Source organism: Catharus ustulatus, chromosome 17 (genome assembly GCF_009819885.2).
Source record: "Catharus ustulatus isolate bCatUst1 chromosome 17, bCatUst1.pri.v2, whole genome shotgun sequence".
NCBI classification, from domain to species: domain Eukaryota; kingdom Metazoa; phylum Chordata; class Aves; order Passeriformes; family Turdidae; genus Catharus; species Catharus ustulatus.
Window position 1 is genome coordinate 6,300,001 of NC_046237.1, and position 22,637 is coordinate 6,322,637.

At 46.4% G+C, this 22,637-nt stretch overlaps 1 protein-coding gene across 11 annotated transcripts in view; it reads right to left on the minus strand.

The window, feature by feature from the left end:
• Positions 1-926: 926 nt before the first annotated feature.
• The window catches only part of KCNQ2 (potassium voltage-gated channel subfamily Q member 2), a 73,378-nt gene continuing 51,667 nt past the window's right edge, over positions 927-22,637 (minus strand). For 4 of the 11 annotated variants that reach the window (XM_033074940.1, XM_033074943.1, XM_033074942.1 and 1 more), the window contains 6 exons: positions 22,070-22,293; positions 21,175-21,283; positions 20,513-20,644; positions 17,692-17,799; positions 11,977-12,100; positions 927-11,279 (listed from right to left, as the gene is read on the minus strand). In XM_033074940.1, coding sequence (XP_032930831.1) covers positions 10,575-11,279; positions 11,977-12,100; positions 17,692-17,799; positions 20,513-20,644; positions 21,175-21,283; positions 22,070-22,293 — 1,402 coding nt within the window. In that variant the 3' untranslated portion in view covers positions 927-10,574. The remainder of the gene's footprint in view (positions 11,280-11,976; positions 12,101-17,691; positions 17,800-20,512; positions 20,645-21,174; positions 21,284-22,069; positions 22,294-22,637) is intronic. The other 7 variants (XM_033074948.1, XM_033074947.1, XM_033074945.1 and 4 more) reach the window with 4 other exon arrangements.

Sequence of the window (22,637 nt, forward strand, 5' to 3'; positions counted from 1 at the left end):
TTTGGATGCAGCTCCTAATCCTGTGCAGACAGCTGGGGAATGTGCCTCAGCAAACTGAGAATCTTCCTGTTTATCTCACTGGTGTGAAGCCTAATGAGATCAAACAGAATGATGCTATTGAAGCCCACTCCATGTGCTGTATGCACTGGGAAATGCTCACACCTGATTCTCCAACAGCTCTGGGGAGGATGGAGCTGCTGGAGGCTTGGAGCCAAGGGCTCTGGCACAAGCAGGGGCTGCTGTGCCTGGGCACACTGCTCATCCTGCCAAGCCTCTGTCACTGCCTTGCCCAAATGACTGGCAGGCTTTCTAAAACCCAGTCTGTGGATCATCCAGATACTCATGCTACACCACTCTGGAAAAAAAATATCAGCATGCAGGAAGGGATTTTACTTTTTCTCTTACAAAATGGAACTGCTGTTTCTTCAGCCAAGACCACTACAGGAAATACTGTCAGTCAATCATGACAGTGCTCCAAAATCCAGCTTTTTTGATTTAGGGCTGGTAAGCAAAGTAACTCATGGGTAGCTCCCTTCCCAGTGCCATTTCCTGGCTCTGAGCCCACCTCAGTGACACCAACCTCCCTTTTTAGCAGGGTGAATTTAGATAAGGAGCTGGCACAGGGGGTGAAAATCTTCAGTAACCATCTTTTATCAATCAGGATGTGGTTGATGTAGAACCCTAAGAGAGTCAATATTGTTAAAGGGCTCTGAAGGGGCAGTGTCCTTGTAACTAAGGGCATTTGAGATTTATGAGCTTGATTTTATGCTTTAGAAGGAAAAATATATTCTAGCATTGGAAATAGAAGTGTGTGGAGGTTTAATGTCAGGAAGTCAGGTCCCCATTCCTCTTCTCTTCATCAGCCATTAAATATGTCCCCAAAGTACCAAGAAATCCCCAGAAATAAACAAAGAGAACAGAAGAAGTGCAAAGAAAAATAAATGTGTATTTCATCTCATGAAGGTTAAATCTCTGGTATTTTTACTGAATGCAAATTTTCCATTCTGATGCTTCGAGGCTTAAATTAATGATTGTGATTATTTAATTTTCCTCCATTTCCCTTCTGGTTGCAACCATCACTGTTGGTTTTCACACCACACATGAAGAGTTTTGCAGCTGCCACAGTCATTCCTGTGAAGGTACAAGCTGACCCACGCTCAATGCTTCAGTGTAAAAGTCTGGGCTACGTCGCTTTTCCACGGTGCTCATGTAAAACCATGTATGACTGTGTCTGTCGGCTTCTAGCCAGTCCCTTAGGAAAAATACAGGTCATTCCCTTGGCACCTGTCCCTATAAAATGTACATTGCACAAAGTCATGATTGAAATGTACAGAGGAAATTACACATTCGCCAACAGAAGAAAAAAGAAAGGAGAAAAAAAAAAAAGAGAGAAAAGAAAATCTGATTGCTATTTTACAAGAGAAAAGTGTGTTTCATTCCATACATACAAAATGTTTTCAAATTGTACATAAGTACCAAAGGCATTATGAGAGATTCTTTGGAGATGAAACGAAAGTGCAAGAAAGCCAAGGCAACAGAGCAAATGAAAGGAAGCAAAGCAGCAGCTGTCTTTGCTTTCTAAAGGACAACCAAACTTCCCATGCTCGTCCCGCTGGGAAATTCACCTCTCAGCTCTCACTGTCAGGACAAAACCACGAACCATTTCCAGCCCAGGGAGGGCCAAATGAGCCAGATGCTGTAACAAACCATGGTAGTGTCAAGGTATCCCAGGGAAGCACTCTGGCAATGGATGTGCCCTTTGCTCAGTGACCTATCTGGGGCTGAAGCAGCTCTTACAGATGAGAACTTTGGACCCAGAGGTGGATTTCAGGCCAATGCAAAAATTTGATTAGTATTTATTCAAGGCATCCAGCAGTATTAAACCAGGAAAGTTAGCTCTTCATGCCTTTGTTTATTCAGATTAAACACTGAAGGGTAAGCTCTACCCAATATAAATCTTGTATCTGTGAAAACATTGGCAGAATTCATTCTTAGAGGATGATTCATTTGGTGAGGCTGGTGAAATCTCTGCATAGGGGGTATTGGTGTCTGTGGGCTGACCTGCTTGAAAAATCAGACTTCTTGGTTATAATATGGTCCTTTCTTCCATAACTCTAAGATCAAAGATGGGCTTTTAATGTTTCTTTTCTTAAACATCTCTTACCTAGGGGCTTTTTAAATCTAGGCAAAGATAAGACCCATGGGGCACTGGGATCCTCTGCTTGGGTAGCAGCTTTGTGGGAGACCCTGGCACTGCCCTGAGCCAGCACCGCTCCCTGGGACACCCTGGCACAGCAGGTGAAGACTTTGCCCTTGGATCTCCAAAGGCACAGGACAACTGTTTGGCCACACATCTTAGGAATGGGCTTTTTTGGACTTGAAGTTGGCACTGGCTACTCTGTTATATTTGTTTGTTTGAAAGGAAGCCAAGGAAATTATCACTCCAAGAACTGCATCGCTCTGCTGCACGGCCTGTGCTGCCTTCACAAGTGGCATTTCTCCTTGGGATGGCAGTCACACACCAATCCCCTCTGCAAATCTTCCTTTTTGACCGAAACAAATCATTGAAAAAAGTAATTTGGTTTTGTTTTTACTGTTTTGGTAGAGAACACGTGTGCACACGTGTTCAGACCCACATGCACTTACAGCCACACGTGGGTGCATGTACTCCAACCACATGCACACACTTCTGCAGCCAAAGTTGTGTTGTCCTCTTATCTTGCATGTTATGACAAAGATAAACTGTGAGCTTCATTCAATCTGTACAGAATTTACAGTTCAGATGAATAGCAATGAAGAATATATAGGAATACAGTAGCTGGTAAGTATTTATGGGCTGTGTGTTTGTTTTGTTCAGGTATTTTTTAATTAACATCACAGAGGCAATCTTGTATTTTAGCTTCCTGATAAAATCTGTTTAAAGAAGCATTCAAATGCAGTGAATTTCTTAACAAAACAGGATGTTCATTTTTTTCCCTTTTCCCAGTTATGTTGAGTCACATCACAAACCAGGTGACACTTTGGTGTCAGTTCAACGCACAAATGTTGATTACATGTAGAGATACCTATCAGCACATGGCATGTAATGTGCAATTCGTGTGCAGTGCATGTGGATAATGTGCCAAAGTGACACCAAGCAAGATAAATTTTATAAATACAGTGTCTATATTGGAGAAACAGGAATATAAGTTTAGTGTGTGCAGCGTTGTTGCTGTATAAGAACAGTGGCACCCACCTATATGAATTACTGATAAAAGAATAAAACATTTATAAGAATAATTTATTGAATCTCCTAAAGCATTTGATACACCACGCAGCAACTGCAACTATGTTTAAAATCTGCTCTTGATTTAAAATAACAAAATCTCTGTCATTTATTAGCTATGTCTTATTTTGCCTTGGTGTTCCTGAAAGTCTCAGGTACTCTACACTGTGCGTGAATTTTTTTGAGAAAAAGTGAAGAAACTTCAAATTTTAGGTGTTTAGTGGGGGAGGAAAGAGTAACCATCAAAGAAAGGTCTCCATCCTGCATGCTGACAGGAGCATGGGGTAACTCCAGCTCCAGGGAAGATGCTGGACCAGTGTGAAGAACCACAGGACAGAAAAGACCTGTCACCAGCCTTGATGACTTGTCCTCAAGTTCTCAGCAAGGCTGACCACGGTGTCTGTGGAGATGCTAAAGAACTGAGACCTCCACATCCACCTCTGTGATCAATCCTTTTCAGGAGCATCACTGCAAATGGAAAGCTCTAGTTCATGGCCATGTTCAGTCACGTTTAAGGGATTTCTGTGAAATGCTGCTGCTTTAATGGGAGGTGCCCATGGCATGTTGAAATAAAGAGGTATTTTCCCATTGTGGCTTGCAAGGTTTGTGCTGACCTTTTCTTGTGTGGCGTGGGAAGGAGAGAGCATCTCCCCAGGTCCACAGTCATCAGTGTCAAATGGAGCTGAAATTCCAGCAGAGGCTTTGCTGGCAGTGTGACATTCAGCCTTGTTTTGGGTCAGAACCATCCGAACTGGAGGTTCTGGCATGGCTTCTACCTGAAATCATTAACCCTGCCCTAAACTTATAGGCATAGCTGCAGGTGAAATCCAGCCTGGGCTTGGCACTGAGCTTTGGGAAGCCTTGTGGTGAGCTCAGGTTTCTCAAAACTGAGCAAACAAATGCTTGAACAATTCACCTGCAGCTGTATTTACAGGAGTTAGCAGAGGGCAGGATGCTTCCAGGCTCACTGGCAGCTTTGGAAACAGCACAGCCTGGACCAGCTGCTCTCCAGTTCTCCCCATGACCGAGCTGGAGCTTGGCATGCACAGCCACATCTGTGTGTTGCCAAAGGGGACAAAGGTCTGGAAAACAGCTCTTGCTTCAGGGAGCAAAAACATCTACACTGGTAGAGCTGTGAGCTCTTCTTGGAGATGTTCACCTGGACAAGAAAACCTGAGCCAGACCCTCATCCTTGTCCAGCTTCAATCAGCTAAAGCCACGGGGAAAAACCCTCACAGGGCACAGAGAGACAGCACAGACCCCATCCCTGAAAGGAAAAGCTTCAGCAGAACAAACCAGGGATGTGTTGAGGCCACGGTGGCTCAATGAGGAAGCAAATAAATTGCCAATTAAAAGCAAAACTGTCATGATAACAAAACATAAAGGCTCTCTGGGCATCTGGTGATGCCAGGCCAAGTCTCAGAGCAGAGTTCTGGCATTACAGCTTCCCTGGTAAATAGTCTGGGTGAGGAAGGGGAGGATATGGGGCCAGGGTCAAACTAGGTCATGGCAGCAGTGCCAAGAGATGTGAGAAACTGCAAACAGCAGCAAAAGGGCAAACCCTGAAGGCCTCACGACAGACTGGTATTGCAGGGGGGAGAACACTGGCAAAATATTTATGGAGATGAAAATGTAGCTCAGTGCCACTCTGCAAGGAGAGTGAGAGATGCTCCCATGAGGAATGGTTATGGCACAGCTGCAGGGTGCCCGAGACCACCGAGGCTGTCGAGGGGTGGGTGGAATTTCCCAAGAGTGGTTTCCAAGGTCTGGCAGTCACACTCTCCCCCGAGGCTCGAGTTTTGCTGCAGGCACTAAAGCACATGGCACCTCAGGGCTGGCTGCAGGGGGAGAATCTATGGGAACTGAAGCAGAACATAGGGCAGGTCCCACATGGATTCAAATGGCATCTTTGAAATGAAGACCAGGCCTCCATCCTTGGCACTGCCTGCTCCTCCAAACCCACAGAAAGGACTATCTGGGATGCTCTTTTTCAGGATGGAAAGGAGGTTGTGACACACAGCCAACAATATTCATAATTTTTCCTCCCCATTCACACGTTTGAAGGAACCACAGGTACAAACATGGCTTTTTACCCCACAGTCACAAGCAGCAGAAATGGAGTCTGTGCATGCTGTGTCAGAGGGATGGGGTGATGTCCAGTTGCAGCATGAAAGACACTTGGTATATCAGTGTTACCTACAGAAGCACCGCAGCACCCTGTGGCTCACTGGGAGCACAGCCAGGGCGATGCTTTTGGCAATGTTACCTTGTCAGGTACTACAGCAATCTGGGAGTGCAGATACAGCTGGAGCATATTGCTGTCTACTCATCTCAGGCTGCATGCAGTAGCAGGCAAAATTGAGAGTACAGTCAGTGAGATAGTCCAGAAAGCACATTCATAAGTTAAAAAGGACCCTGCTGCTACCTAAATCCAAAGCATGATTAATAGTGTATCAAAAGGTGTGTGACCCCTCTCCCTCTAGACACTAAGGTAAGGCAAGCAGTATTGTGTCACTGGGGCATCAAACACTAAGATATACTAAAGAAGATTCCTATGCAGTATTATTATCCTTATTATTAAAAACCCACCCTATTGTTATTGTTAAAAAAACAGCGAACCCACACCCCTGCTCTGAGCAGGTTTTGCTCTGGGAGGCAGAAAAGTCGGGGTGTTTGTGTGCTAAAAGCAAGAGTTTGCTTTTACACCTCTGAGCAGCAGGGCTGGGAGGGGCTGCTGCCCCCAGCCCTCCCCACAGCCTCCTCCTCAATGCTACCTGCAGCTGAAGGAGCTTTTGTATCTGATTTCCTTGTTTCTGGCTCAGGAATAGGAAGCTGATGAGAACAGAAGAGGCTGAGCCGGGATGGAGAGAGGATGGAGAGGATGTGGACATGCAGCTGTGGGTGGGGAAGAAAGGGTTGGAGGCTCAGGGCTCGCTCAGCCTGATGGAGAAACAGAAATCCTTATCTTGCTCCTGGGCTTTTTAATATTCATAATAAAATACTCAATGCTAAGGGTCTTTGTATGGGACAGCTTTGGGTAAATTCCTAAGGAATTTCAGTTTCTCTTTTAATACTTATATTTTTGTCTTAGCAATAATTTGCTGTGACCACAGTGGTCTATCAGGAAAATGAGGTTTCCAGTAGCTCCCTCTTGGGAAAAGTATGAGTGAAGGTGTTTTTCTTTTCTCTTGGGCAATTATTTGGAAGGGGAGCATTCATATCTGAGGCTTCTCAGGTAGATTATACAAACTTTTACTAAAAATTCACTTCATTTAAAATTTTAAAAATCAATTAAAAATGTAAAAATATACCTATTTATCTGTAAATAGCAATGACCCTGCAAAATTTATTTGGACCTGTTAAGCAGCATTGAAACAAAATGCATTTTTAGAAAATCTGATCTATCACATAGTCTGTCTAAAGAAACAGAATGGCTTTCTGAGCTGGATGAGAGGTTTGGTTTTGGTAAGCTCCTTGACATTTTTTTGCTTTAAAAATTGTTGTTAAGAAAACGGGTCAACAAGGAAATTCACATACAAAATCTGCACTTGGGTAACATTAAAGTCCCTTCCCAAATATTGGGAAATCTGACTTATGGCTGTTCCTCTGTCTCGGGGTCACATTATGAAAGGCAACTCCAGCCACATCTGTTCAGAGAACTCCTCAGACCACCTGAACTCACTCTTGGACCTGAAGGACCCAAAAATTTACTGTGGCTTCACGTCCCAGCCCCAGGCATTGCTCCATCCCATGGGTGGGCCAACTGCAGGATTTCTTTCCAGACCTAGACCCAGATTATGGGGGAAAAAAGCCCAGAAGTTTCTTGGAGAGCAGAGCTCAGGCTCTGGTGATGGCTCCACTCTCAGTACAGACACACCTGGAACCTGGCTCTGGGCACAGAACCAGCTGTGGGCATGGGCAGCCCTGGAGCAGCTCAGCATGGTCTGCTGGAAATTTGGCTTTCACATCTTCAACTCTCTTTGGACTCCTCTGTCCGCACTTGGCATTGCTTAGAGCTTGTTTCTGTCCTCCAAAAAATATGGAATAAGATTTGGGAGGAAGAGGGGAGCAAAGAGTAGCCCAAGAGAGGCTCAGCAGAGGGACAGAGTTTGCCTGTCCACCCTTTTAAAGGTCTTTGTCATCAGGACTGCCTTATCAGCAACCCAAAACTGATTTATTTCATTTTCTTGTAGTCTGGTGGTCAAGACTTCTTGTGGGAGATCACCACCAGGAATGTGTGGTACAGACATGGGGGAGCTGAGTGATTAGAAGGGAAGAATTTAAGAGAGTACTGGACTATGATTTAGGAGAAGAATTAAATTGTTTACGTCAATAAGCAACAAGCAGGACCTGTCATTGTTAATGCAGGCCTAAATAATTTCATGGAAATGATGAGCATTATTTGTAGCTAATTCTAGTGTAAGTTAACCCCAAATTCCATAGGGTTTTGCCTGGATGAATGAGAAGTGATGGTTTATGGCATGGTTGTGCATGGAGGTGTGTCAGAATTTCTTTGATATGATGCCACAGAAAAATATATCTCATACCTTCAAAAAAAGTTTTATGTGAATTCTATGTGAAATGTGTAAAAATGTGTAAATGTGTAAAACCAGTTTTCTGCAATTACTGATTACAGGACAAATCCAACATTTCAAGATACAAGTCAAAAGATCTTTATAGATTCCAGTGCAGGAAGCTGAAGAGGAAAAACTCAATTTTTCCTATGCAACCCCTGAAGATGAGTTTTAAGGTCCTTTTCCACCCAAAGCATTCTGTGATGCTGTAAATCAATGATTCTGTGATTCTGTGCCTACAGACCAGTCATGTACCTGTGCTGCAATAGGACTGCATGACATCCTCCTTATCCTCATCCTCATCTGGCATTCCTGCCTCTTATCATACCCTCTGTGCCAAATTTCCAGCAGGCCTTGAAAAGCAATTGCAAACAAATAAGAGCATAAATTTTTGTTATCTCTGACTTGGACAAAATTTGCAGTGAGCAGCTGGCTGGAGCAATGTTGACTTTTGCCTCACCAAATGCAATTTCCATTCTTGTGGTCTGTAGAATGCCCAGGCCACCACATTTGATTTAGGACCTGCTGACACTTCTTGTTCTAGCAGAAAGGATCTCATTTTGGAACACACCAGAAGCAAATCTGCATGATTTACAGCCATTTGGCTTTTAAAGTTGTCTCTGTGTGGAAGTCAAGGGCACTGCTGTGTTAACTCTGCACAAAGAAATCTGGAGCCAGAAGGAGTTTTGGAGCACAAACAGAGAGGGAAAAACTGCAGAAGTTAACAAAGACATGGCTCAAGAGGGGAAAAAAGGAACTGTCATGGCTGGAAGCCCAGTTTCTCCCTAAGAACAGGGTTTTCCCCTCCTGAATGGTGAAAAATGGCAGGAAAAGTTGTGAAGATACTTCCCCCTTCCTCATTCCATGATAAAACCTGTGTGCTGGCCCTGGGCAATAGCAAAAGAATGGTTTTATTTCCCGTCTGCAAGTTGTCAGACTGGACCCACATCTTGCCTAAGGCCGGAATTATCCTGGGTCTTCCCTGGTTGCTGTGTCTGGTCAAGCAAACAGGAGGAGAGAAAAAGGCTGTGAGTCTCCCTTCACCCCAAGCAAATCAACGTTCAACCTCTCAAAGGCCACACAGAAATGAAGTTGTCACCTAAATATCCTTAACAGGCTCTTGATATGACACAGGGAAAATGTGGAAAGACAGGGTTTGAAATCACAGCAGAAAACACTCGTGGGATTTGGGCTGTGGATGCACAGCAAGGTTCAGAGGCACAATGCCAGCCATGGTGTCCCAGCCCTGGAAACAGATCCCAAACCAAACTTCTCCTGACCCACCACCTTGCAAATAAAACCCCCTACCAACTTATCCATGTAAAGGATCACTTTGTGGCTTTGTTTTGGTCCCAAAAGAAACTTTGAGCGTCACTTTTCCCCTCGCCTTCCCCCAGCTGAAGGAGCTGCTGAGGTTCCTGGCAATGACACAATGACCTTTCCAAGTGGAAGTGCTTCCACAACAACAAAACGGGGCAGACTGGGATTGGCAAAACTCATGGGCAAGCACGGGCAAGAGGCTTCTGAAAGACCATGAAGAAACAAAGCAGTGCCTCTTAACTCAGCTTGAGGGATCCAAACAAACCAAAGGATGTCCCGAGTACGTGGGGGTGAGATTCTTGGCAGGGCAGAAGAAGAAAGGAAAGATTTTCACGGGCATAGTTTGTGCAAAAGTGTTCAGGCACAATGCAAACTGTAAGAAAAGTGCCCACTCTGACCAACAGGGCTTCCAGAGGATGGAGCTCAGCTCTTAACTCACAGCAAGGCAGGGACCACAGCATCCTGCACAGCCACCCTCTCCCTCTGCCTGGTGGCTGTGCCTCCCCAACAGCTCTGTTGGCTTGGGATCATGGCAGCCCTCCAGAGGGGTTGCCTTTGGTTTGTCTTTGCTTTCAAAGCACCCCCAAGTCCCTTGTCAGCAGGAGAGATAATTAAATATAATACATGGTTTTAAATATAAAATTCCATCTCCATAGTGTCTCATCCTCCTTCTCTGTCTCATTTCTTTTCCCTCTGGATTGCCCCTCTTCTTGCACTCAAGCTCATATTTCTGAGTTTTTCCTAAGACAGGATCATTTCCAAACTTCCCTAGCAAGTCCCACTTCAGGTCATGTCTTCTGCCCATGCAAATATCCCAGCCACCATCCCTCTCCTCCAGGGCCCTACACAACATTTCCATGTATTATATCAGAATTATGTCACCTTCCTGACAGCTAATGAGGGACCACAGAGTAACAACCCCTCATTATTACAAGTGCCCTGAAACCTAAGCCAGAAACAGACAGGTATTCTGTCTGTGACTCCAAAACACCTAAAGGTGTGATCATCAACTGCCATGACACAGCAATTCCCACCTAACACTTGTCAGCCACCAGTTAATGTGATCTACAAAAGCCCTGGCTGGGCGATTTATTCCTGCCCTGCGCTTCTGAAGATTCCCAAGAAATGCAAATTGCCTAGTCTGCGCCATGGAAGTTTCACCTAATGATCTTAGAAAGAGAGTATGAAAGAAATCTGGACTTCACGGCTCCAGTTCGCTCATCACCGTGACCTCTTCCACAAATGCAGGCTCGGACCTGCTCGTTCCCCCCAGAGCAAGCTGCAAGAAAGTGTCTGCCAGCTAAGGGTGTCCTAGAAAGAGGAAAGCCTTAGCTGTCAATCTCCTTGAGAAGTTCCACACGTGGACAGCCGGAGCTGCCGGCGCTTGGACGTGGCTCGGCGGCTGCAGGGAGGCTTCACTGCCGGGGGGTCGACCAGCCCATGTCACTGAAGGGTCCCTCGCCCGTGGCCGACCTCGGGGGGGGACCGCAGGGCGTGCAGAGGTCAGAGTCGGTGTCTGACTCCCCTTCTGCAATGTAGGGTCTGATTTTGGCCACGGCTGCATAGCAACCGTTGTTAAGGATGTCCAAATTCTCTTTGGACTGGGAGATGCTAAAGCCGCTGAAAGAGCGCTCCAGTTCCTCGTGGTCCACCGAGGGGATGGAGATGGACGTGTCGCTGTCTCTCATGGCACTCTCGTGGTGTTTGGCTGTAATGTCTTCGTTGCGCAGGTACTCGGCGCTGGCGCGGTGCCCGCCGCTGTAGGCGGACAGGGAGCGCTCGTGGGAGGGCGGCGGCGGGATCCGCACCAGCGAGCCGGGCTCCCCGATGGGAGAGGAGCCGTGGCTCTGCCGCTGGCACGACGTGGAGGGCGGGCACGCGTTGCTTGGGGCTGGTGGGGCGGAGAAGTTCTTCTGACCCATGGAGCTGGTGGACCTGATGATCTTGATGATGCAGCCGTTCTTGTCGATGTGCTCCCTGCTGTCTTCGGGGCTGTGGTAGGGAGGGGCCGGGTCTGGTTCTTTGGACCCAAAGTAAGCCTCTGTCTCCGTTGGGGGGATGCCCATGCGCTGCATGTAAATGTTCACCAGGAAGTCCAGCTTCTTCTCCATGGACTGAACCTGCAAAAACACCACAGTTCCAGTACTACATGCACATTAACAACCAGAGTATGAGCAGCTTCCATCGGGGCACAAGTGTGGGGCTGGGCTTCGTAGATCACCTCTGCCTACACTCACCCACAGCAACAACTTTTAGTGAATATTTAATTGTCCTGTTCTGAAGGGTTGGATTCTCCTTTTTACAGGGTTTCCCTTGTTACAGGATTTTCCTTATGCTCCTTTAATCTTTATGACAAGCACCAACTCCTAGAAAAGCTGGAGCACACTTTTTTCTTCCAGCTCCTTCCTGCACTTTGCTTCTGGGCTCAGAAGGCCATCAGGATTTCTGAGCCTTATGCTCTAGGAAGATTTTAAATCTTCAGCAAGGCCAGCAGCTCCAACAGCCAGGGTCAGGGACTCATTTGAAATGTGTCCAGCATGGTGGCAAAGAAACCAATGCACTGTTTTCAAAAACAATCCAGGCCTTTGACAAACTCAATAAACTAGACTCAAAGTGCCTGGTTTGAAAGTAGCACTCAGGCTTCCAAGGCATTTAGTGCCCTTTCATAACATCCACCTTGCTTCTTTTTCAAAGCATTCTGGGCTCTCACTTTTTTTTTAACTAAAAAGAAACGTCCCACTGAGGGAAAAAGCCAAGGAAAAACAACACAATGCACACAAGACCCTCTGGTAAGAACCCCTTCCTGACCCAAGATACCTGTTTTTCAACTTTTCCAAGCCTGCCCATCATGCTGGGGTCTTCAGGCAGCTCCCCTTCGGCCGGCCCTTTGGTCCGATCCTTGTCGGTCATGGAGGATCCTCTCCCAACGATCTGGTCAACTCTACCGGGATCAGAAAATCCCCCCGCCCCCGGAAAAGGACCTGGAGTCAGTTGGAGGCAGCAGGTGAGGAGGGCACTGCTTGTTGTGCCTCCACGGGACAAAGCAACAGCCTCTCTCCCAACTAACACTCCAAATTACTCACAGACACGCAGTGGCACTGAAGTGTTAATTCAGATGCAAAATTCAGAGCAGTATTAGCAGAGTTTGAAATTATCCATTTCTGTTTATACAGGTAAAAACCTGGCACATTATGCACAGTAAATTTACCCACTGCAAAGAATTTCTTTAACTGGCTTTCTTCCAAATCAATTAACTTCTTATTTGCATTGAGAAATTATTATTTTGGGGGAAGATCAAGTTTTCTGTCTAGCAAATATCAATGGGATCTTTTTCAGTCTTTTCAGCAGTTCCCTCTCCTCAATGCAAATGTCCATGTGTAATCCTCATGTCCGTGAAAATGAGCTGCTTGCTCAGACAAACAGGTGCAGTGGTAACTGTTTTAGTGGAATTATATCAAGGCTGAATTTGGCCAGAACTCACCAAACATTACCAAACTGCTTTCATCTCAGTGCAGTTCTCACTTGTACTGTGAGATGTTTTTTATTAGCAGGGCTCCCAGCTGGGAGCAGCAGAGGATGCTCCTGCCAAATCAGCCAGGAAAGGTTACCAGGCTCATAATTTGGTACTGACTTCTTTACACATGTCACATTTGCACTTCCTTATTCCCAGAATGGAACACCTGGGTTGATAAACAGCTCCATATGCAGAGGAAGGAGGAGGGCAGAACCAGTTTGGAAGCTGGAACTCAATTTTATTAAAGGCATCAAATACAAATTTCTGGAGAGTAAACAGTGGAGCTGCTTGATCCCTCCAAAGACCAGGGAGCAATTCATTTTTGGAATAGCTTCTTAATGGCACCAGGTTTATAGACTAATTCTGTGCTGGGCAAACTTTACTCTTGCATAATGCACCAAACATAAGGGTGGCAGGGGGAAAGAAGGGTTAATTAATCTGACTGAAACCAAGTCGAGGTATCTTGAGCGAAAACTCAAAATGCTTCTTACGCAGTTCTGCCGTGTGGGCCATGGGTCCATGCACCAGGAGGAGGAAAAGGAAGGAGCTGAACACAGACAGACAGGGGAAAATGAACAAACAAAAACCAAGGAAAGGAATGAGACGTGAGGCTATTTCCAACACAAGAGCCATCTGTTTGCTTCACATTGGACAGGGACTTTGGATGCTGGCTGTTGACACTGAGGGACAGGTACCAGTGGGAATGGACCAGCGTGGCTCCCTTAGCTTATATTAGAGCAAGAGCACTTCACAGCACCAGATCTGGCTCAAAGAGATGAAGTGGGTGAGCACATCACACCAAAGACAGGAAATATAAGCCAACAATCGTTTCAGAGTTTAGCTTTGATCCCAGAAGCTACTTGATTTGGGCAGGGATGTGACAGAATTCTGTTCTGCTTCAAAAGCCATGTTTGATCCTTTGCTTAGCAATATAAGCACAGGAGTACAAGGAGCACCAAGTGCTGGAATTACAAGTGTGAGGAATACGCATGCCTTATTTCTCTCTTGTAATGGGAGAAGGAAATCACTGACATTTACAGGAACTCCCCACGAGGGATGCAATTACTGACAGGACATACAGCACAAGAAATCCTGGGACAGTGTCGTTACCATGAAAGCAAGGAGCTGTTAAATTGGATACCTCAGGCTACCTTGGTGGGGAGTCACAAGTCAAGGCGTGGTACAGCCACTGTATGAACTCCTCTCCTGGATGCACAAGCAAGGAGACTGGTAAAACAATGAACATGAGTTTAAAGAGGCCCAAAGTCTAAATGTTATTGAATATTGCAGAAGGCCAAGAACAATCAGGGTGCTCTGTCCCATCCAGCACCCACACTGGCACTGGAATGTGTCCATTGATGGAAATGAGCTGTCCCTCAGCAGCTGTGGAGTGGAGCAGGGAGGCAGGACAGACACAGAGAGGAGAGCCCAACATTGCATTGTAATGACAGAGAGAGTCTTGTTACCCTAACCCTAACCTTGCAGAAATCAAGGCAGGACTTAGCTGTCTTTCATAGCTGAAGAGAAGAGCTCTCCAGTGAGTGAACCTTACATGGCCCATCCCAGGGGCCAGCTGGCACTTCACAGATGGAGTGATCACTAAGAAGAGCAATAAATTGTTGCTCACCTTCAAGGACACCACTTGCCTTTAGACCTGCTGGGATTTAGGAGCAGGGCTGAAGCCCCTCACAGAGCTCATCCATAAAGCATTCAGAAGCCCTTTCCCATTTTACCATTGACACCAGAGCCCAGAATTCCCACTTGATTAATTGCCTTTGTGTCTATACCTGAACACAGCCCTGACTCCTGGGGTGGTTGTGTTCCACAGCCCTGAGGAAGCAGAGCCAGATCTCTCCTGGGAGCAGGGCAGCACCAGGGATGGTGCAGGGGGCAGCTCTGGGCCTCTGGCTTCAGTGCAGGGAGGGGACAAGAAGGTGAACCAAGTGCTTCTCTCTTTATGGGAGAAACCAGTCTCAAGGTCTCCCACCCCTCTGCTTCCCATGGCACAAGCTGGAGCACAGGAGAGTGCTCCCACCCTCAGCACAGCACAGAGATTTCATCTGTGCCTTATCCAGTACAAGAGAAAAGAGGAAATTCCTCCCAACCCAAGAGCAGGAGGTCCTTTTAGCCATTACAAGATTTTGAGGTTTTGTCCAAACTGGGCAACAAAGCTCAAAAGATGAAGAAGAAAGAATATATTCCACTCTAGCAAGCAGAAGGGGATAATTTATGTTCTTACAGCATGACAAAGGACCAAGAGTCTTCTGAGGTGCCCAACCCACCTCTACACTACACCCATGGGGAAGCTTGTGTCTTCTCAATTCTTATTTTTGCTGTGCCAAATGCACATGTGCAGAGGGAAGAATTCAGCTGAAGCTTTGGGAGAGCCAGGCCCATGTTGTTCCTTCCCTGGCAGAAGAGAATTCCGAGATTTCTAAGGATGCACGACAAACTGTGCCATCTGCTGTCCTTGGTTGGCTCTGCTGGGCCTCAGTTTGGGAGGGACAGACAAGAGGGGATTGCTCTTTAAAGTGGGCTTTGCTGTCTTTCCTTCTTTCTAATGATACAAAAAAAATGTAAATTCTTGCATCAGCCACAGTGCAGGTTTTCTCATGCTTCATTATGCTTCATGCTAACAGTGCATGCAAAGAGGTGTAATAAGTCACCCTTGGGCCAGAAGCAGACATCAAAAGGCTCAAATGAGATAAAAATGAAGTGTTTGGGAATAGATAGTCAAGTCTTTTTTTTTTTTTTTTCCTTATCTCTTATAAATTTTTGTTAACAATCCAGGCATTGAAGCCAAACCCCCTTCATCCATGTCACAGGACTGGCTATTTATCCCTTCATTTGGCAATAAATCTCGCTCTGGACAAATTTTGATCAACAAATGTCTAAAAATTACAGCTGAGATTGCACCTATTCTAGGCTAAATCATCTGATCAAGGGAATTTTATCCAAATTGTCTGTGTGTAGAGCATGGAGCAAACACCATCAGCCAAACCACAGCTGTGGGCATCTACAGGATCCCCCTGCCTTTGCTGGCAGCTGCCTGCAGAGAGATTTTGGCTGAACTGAGAAGTTCACAGGGTCAAGACAGCTCATGGGACATCCTTGCCGTGATGTTTGGGCAGAATTTGGCTAAAACAGGGGGTGCAGACTGAAAAGGAGAGGCTGGAGCCATCCATGGGGACCTGACAGGACACACCCCATGGCACAGACCCACATGGTGTTGGGGTGACAGAGATCATGGCAGCAGCAGAGCCTGACCCAGGGTTTTTGGATCCTGGGGCTGCCCAGAGCTCTGGCTCCCATCCATCAGCCCCTTGAGCACCTCACAGGTGCTGCTGGTGCCTGTGGAAGGATAAAACTGCCAAAAATTAAGTGCAGCACAAACCTTTTCATGGGTGGGAACAGAGATTTCAGCAGCCTTCTGTACCCTGCTGCTTTCTGCACCCACAGCTTGGTAAGGGGGAAATGAAAAAAAATCATTGGAAAAGGGAGAAATTACAAAAAAAAGTCTAAACATCCCAGGAGCCTCGTGGGCATGTGCAAAGATTTTTTAATCAGTATTAGAAACTGTATGAACAGTGAGGGGAAAGCCATTAGCATGAAGCTGACACAGCAACAGTCTTGGACTGAATAAAATAAAAATCCCAGTTTGAGGCTTCTTCCCCTCAGATCCATCAATCACCTTTGCTGTGTGTGAGGCACAAGTTTTCACATGAAAATCTGGCTTTTAGTGAAGGCTTTTTGGACACATCATCTAAAAGTTTAAATACAACAAAATCCTTTTGAATATGTATTTTTGTTTTTAAATAGAAATGCTTCTGCAAATAACAAGGTTATTTCATTTTCAAAACTTCTTTTGGCAGGGAGGAGGAATGGGAAAAATACTTTTCTGAAAGCATTTTTTTTTCAAGCGTAAAGCTTTGGGCTTCTAGAAAATTCTATTTTTTTCATGTTTGAACTAGCTGAGTGGGAAAAGGTAAGCTTTCAATATTCCTTTTACTTACATTTCTCTAGTGAAGATTACTCAGAGCAGCTTAAATAAAAATCAAGAGATTTGTCACATATTAGCTCTTAGGGAGGCAAATATATTTAGGAAAAAAATATTTGAGGCTAAGCTTACTGCATTTAAAAATCACCCACTAATTCTACATGGAAAATGACTTTCTGGCAAATATTTATGCCTGCTGTGGGCTCTAGTGGTCTCAGCACAAGGAGAAAATAGAGCCCAGCTCATGGCCTTGCTGCCCAGACCTTAGAATGCCCTAAAATGGGAATTTTTGTGATAATATATTCCTCACTACATGATATGGTTTTACTTAGGGAGAGAACTTAATGAGAACTATCCCACTGTGTGACTGAGGGCTGGGTTTGACTCCTGCTCCTTTTGCTTGGAAAATCAGGATTGATTTATTATTTTTCAGAATATGAGTGCCATGGTTGTGGTATTTTAACACAGTTTTTCTCTCCTTTGTCAGTAGAGTGGCACCAGGAAGAAACAGAGACCACTGCATCCATCAGCTACAAAACACTTCATTCTTACTTTGCCCACTGAAATAAACTCATTTCATTGTCCAAAGAGCTGCAGAGGCTCCTTTGCTTGTGTGTGGATGGTGTCACCCTTCGGGAAGTGGATTGTTCACTTTATATTGGATTTGTGGGTAAATATTCCACCTTTTACGTCTAAAGACAGCCTGATAAAATATGAGATCTTTTAAAAAGATATAATTTGATTTTTCAGCACCTCAAAGAAGACTGCAAACAGGAAATAGGCTCGCTGAAGGAACTGATGGTTATTGATGACTGAATGAACATCCCCTTTTTTGTTCCCCTCTGGCTTGAAGGCAAATCAGAGCACACCCAGAGCAGCAAACCCTTGTGAGTCATGATTTAGCAGGCTGCACTGCTAAGTGAGAAATGCCGTCATATAACTGGCATGAAAGGGGTTTGACATTAAGCAAATGAAAAAAAAAAAAAATTCCAGAGAAAGCGGCATTTTGGTGAATCCTAACCTAGGCGAGTACTGGGGAGACTCTTTGGAAGAATACATGGGTCCTTTGGTTGGATACTTCTTATGCCGGGGAGTTGAAGGGGGTGGGGGACCCACAATCATATCTATCCTGGCAAAGTAAATAAGAAAAAAAGACACCAGCAAAATGCATAATGAAGCAACACGTAGAGAAAAGTTGGTCAGAGAAAAGAAAGAAAGAAACAACTGACAAACAGAACGACAGGGAGAGAAAGAGAGAGAATCTGAAAATATATTCCGCTGGAAACAGAAGGCTCTCTCCTACCACCTGGTTGTTGGTGAAAAACCAGAGTCTTACCCAAATCAGGGTAAGATTTGGAGATTTAGGCACCACTGCAACATCATCAGGAGCTCCCCCCGCCCCAGATATAACAGGCACCATGCTTTACCCTCTGGAATATATTTGTGTATGTGTGGCAATATCCCATTGAGGTGGCTGGATATGAAACAACATATATTCATCCTCCTTTCAGTTCCAGTGCTAGAGAGCACATCCTCAGCTAGTTGAGGGAGCATGAGCTGCTGGGAGTCGGCGAGGAACGCTGCAGGACTGGATAACTCAATGAATGGGAGACATCCATGGTTGGCAAGGTGTCAGGATGGAACACGAGACAATGTGAACACAACACTGAAAAGAGCACATTGCAGACACAGTGACAGAGGCTTTACTGATCAGAGAGGAAAGTGCATGTAAACACCCCAGAAATGTGCTTGGATGCTTTAATCCACCAAAGCCCTGCCTAGGGGAGGTCAGAGCCTGCCCTGCTGAGCTGAGCTTTGACTGATGAAGGAAAGGGATGTTAAAATATCTGTTCTCCCAGGTGCCCCGTGACTTCCTCCCTGGGATCGCCCTGTATGGGTGCAGGGTCCAACACTGGGCATGGCCCTGTCTACAGGGAGCTTTTCCAGCTGTACTGGGCAGGTCCCCAGCCGTGGGACCTGTTGGTGCCCCAAGGGTGGCCCCAAAGGGGTCTGCTCCCACCACCACCACTGATCTGCTGTCAGTGGGGACACTGAAACCAGTGAAGCTGCCTGGTAGCCTTAGATCCCAAATCCAAGCTGCTTTTGAAGCAGCTCCTGGTCCTCCTGGCTTCCCTGTGAGAGGATGGGTGGTGGCTTTGTCCAGCCCCAGAACCTCATCCTCACAGTCCCAGAGCTACAGCTAAGAGGAGAATCCAGTTTGGTCTTTGAAAACTGCAATTCCTGACCCCAACCTCCCCAAAAAAGCAGACAACCAAAGTGCTTTGTCTTTGCAGCACATGCCCCTGAAGGACTGGGACACCTGGATGGGTGGAGAGGCAATCTGCCACAGCCCTCAGGGTGCTGGGGATTCAGGCATCCCCCTGGAGCCAGCAGAGATGACAACCCCTATGCCCAGTACCCACTGTGGAGGTGGCCTCAAGGGTTCTTGATTCAGGTTGCCAAAGTTAGGAAATCTCAATTCCCTCCCCCTCTTCTTCCTCCTCTGTATTCAGCTACACATCTTGGATCTATGATCACTGAATTTGTTCTGAACAGGAGAGGCTCACACAGAGGAAATTCTCCAGGATATTCTGGTCTCCATTGCAAGGGAAAATGTTCCTTCTGGGAAAAGAATAGTGTGCAGCAGGGCTGAGAAAGTTAACTCTGCATCAAAAATAGCAGAGTTAAAATGGTCTCTGAGAGATTCATGGCAGAACAGAGATTCCTCTTTTTCCCAAGACAATGTTCCTACTTTCTTCCTGAGGTTCATGTCAGTATTTGCATGCACAAACACTTCTTTTTCCCTCACATTTGCTGACTACCAGGGACTTAGATGGATCTGAAATTAAAGGAAAACTTCCTCAATGGCTTCTAGGGGAAGCTGGACTGCCACAGCCATCAAGGGAAGCAATTTCATTCTCCAAGTGTAAAAGCAAATGGTGTATTTTTTTGACTGGAGATTGCCCATGGCCAAGCCCCATCACAGCTCTGGGTGTCCTTCAAGCTCTGCAGAACTGGAGCTGCTTCTGCTGAGCCAACACAGCTTGGGGTGTTGGAGGCTTGGGGTTAGGGCTGGGGAATGAGTGGTCAGATTAAAAGATTAAACTCTGATCCTCTGTTCAAGGAATCAAACTTATGTGTTTGGGTTTTCTTTTTTTTTTCTCTCCAGGAGAAACCTGGAACCTTCTCTGTTCCCTTTGTCCCTTTTCCACATCCCTTCTCCTACTGAAATGAACACATCTCACCCTAAAACCTGAGCACAGAAGCTGAAATGCAGCTCAGCTAAACCCACCTACGGTGAGCTTGGATGAGAAATTCCCATCTGCATGGATTTTCAGCAGGCTGTGCCATCCAAGGAGGGATTCCTCCTGAAGTGGCTTAGCATCCCAGCAGTGGGAGGGAGCTGCTGCCTCCTCTCTGCTCTCTGTGTCTGAGGCAGCCAGGACACCAAATCTTGTCTTATTTCACTCCCAGAAAGACACCAAATGACCCACATGAGCCTTACCACTGGGGCACCAAACCTTTGCCAGGAGGACCATGGAGACACCCACCCACCTTTCCCATGGGATATACCATAATGCCAAAAGCTCCCAAAATCAAGCAGGAGGATGAGCCATGTTTTTTGTATGTCCTGAGATGGGCAGTAAGGGAGTTTTAGGGCAGCCCATGTCCCTGTTTATCCCTGTGGGTTCCAGCCATAAGCACTGATGTGTTCCTTGGGGATTTGTCTTAAAAAGGAGAAGAAAAAGCTGCAGCTGCAAAGGGAAGTGTCTGTCTCCTGGCAATACCTCCACAGTGAACAAAAAGCAGTGGAAAATGAAGCAAAGAGAGGGGTCTCTTGCCTGGCCTGAAGGTTTTTAATCCTGGAGAGCATGTCCAGGTGGCCAGCTGAGTACTGCTCGATGACATCCATCACGTCGTAGGGCCGAAGGCTCTCCTTAAACTTGCGCTTGGAGACGAGAAACCTCATAATGCTGCAGGAGACAGAGAGCAAAATCATAACACAGTCCCTGGGTGCAGCCTGACCTGCTTCATGGCAAATCAAAAACACTGCAGGGAGCTGCTTTGGGAAGGAAAATGGAATAAATGCCAGCCCTGTGGGTTTGGGAGAGGATGCAGCAACAGGAGAGAGGAAGGGGATTGCGGGGGCTGGTGGCTGAAGCCCTGTCTGCGCCAGGGGGTCCCTGATGCCCCTTGGACTGTCATCTGTGCATGTGCTCTCTGCACCACTTTTAGAAATGTCAGCATTACATCTCAGAGCTGGTGAGAACCGTCATTTGGATGCATCCCTGCGGGAGATTTTCCTGTTTCTCCGTTTATTCCTTCCCTAAGCAAAAAATTGCCCTTCCTGGCAAAACTGTCTGTAAAGCAGGGCAGGCCACCCAGGGGAAAAACAGCCTGCAGCACACACGTCAGATTTTGCAAGCACTTCTTGGGCTTTACACTTCTCATTTTTCTCTATAATTTATTTTCCTGGACTGCTTCCCCCCTCTCCCTCTCTTACCACACTGCCCTGATGCTGACTTTCAGCCCTGGGGTCAAATCTTCTGTCACAAACTCGCAGTTGCAGCTTTTGTTCTCATCAGGAATGTCCTCTCCAGGGAGGCTTGCTTCTGGGTTTGGGACAGGGAAGGAGAAACACAACACGTTACTGGTTCCTGTGCCAGTGTCACACAAGATGAGGCAGATCACAAACAGCAACCCCAGGGGATGCAGCAGAGAAGCCTTTGCTGAGCATCCAGATGAGAGCACTTCCCAGGATGTGCTCAGGTGACATTTAGCAGTGCCAAATGCAGCTCTCACCCATCCCTATATCAGTGAATCCCAGTGTCATTTGGGCTGGAAAAGCCCTTTAAGATCATCGAGTTCAACCATTCCCCCAGCATGGCCAAGCCCAGCACTAACCCATGTCCCCAAGTGCCACACCTAGATGTGTTATAAATGCCTCCAATAAGGTGACTCCACTGCTGCCCTGTGCAGCCTGTCCCAGGGTTTGACACCTTTTCAGTGAAGAAAAATTTCCTAATATCCAACCTAACCCTCCGCAGGACATCTTGAGGCCATTTCTTCTTGTCCCAATGCCTGACTCTTCCTCCTTTCCCCATCCTTATATATAGAAATATCATCATGGGTATCAGACAGGGTTTTCTTGCCTCTTCTAATCAGTATTGAGAAGTTTGGGTTGGAAGGGACCTTTGAAAGGCCCTCTAGCCCAAACCCCTGCAATGGGCAGGGACATCTTCAACTTGATCAGGACGCTCAGGCTACTCCAAGCTAAAAATCTGGGAGGGGAAGGAGTCCAAAGAGCTTGGCTGGCAGCTCTGCCCTTCTTAGGTGGGGAGGGAGAGGATGTTGGGGCCAGCTGGGAGTTTGGGAATTTGGGTGGGGCCAGCCCTCACCTTCCGAGTTCTGCCGCGACGCTGCTCCCTTGATGCGGAACGCCTGCCGGGCTCGGCTGCGGTCTCCGAAGCTCCAGCTCTTGGGCACTTTGCTCGGGCTGTCCTCGATGCTCTGGTCAGCACTGGGGGATCTCCTGATGCCCTGAGCCTGTGGAGAGCCTTTCCCTTTGGTGCCAGCACCGCGGGGACTGGAGAAGACACGATCTTTCAAACTGACCTTCTGACTGTTCAGAGAAACACGTTGAAACAAAGACAAAAAGGAGACAGCAGGAGGAGTCATTCTGGAAACCACGCAGTCCTTCCCCACCAGCCATTAGAAACCAAGAGCACTTCCAAGCAGCAGTGACATGTAGCTTTGCTGTTGGCTTTTCTTTTTTTTTTTAATTTTTCCAATATATTATTTTTGTTTTAGAGAAAGCATTGTAGAAATGTTTCCGTCATCATGAGTGAAATGGGAATGGTTCGTAAGAGAGAGAAAATAATGAGGACTTGAACAGAAGCCCCTCATGGGATGCCAGGGCTGGCGGGACAGGATGACATTAACAATGAGGTTATGATTCCTTAAATC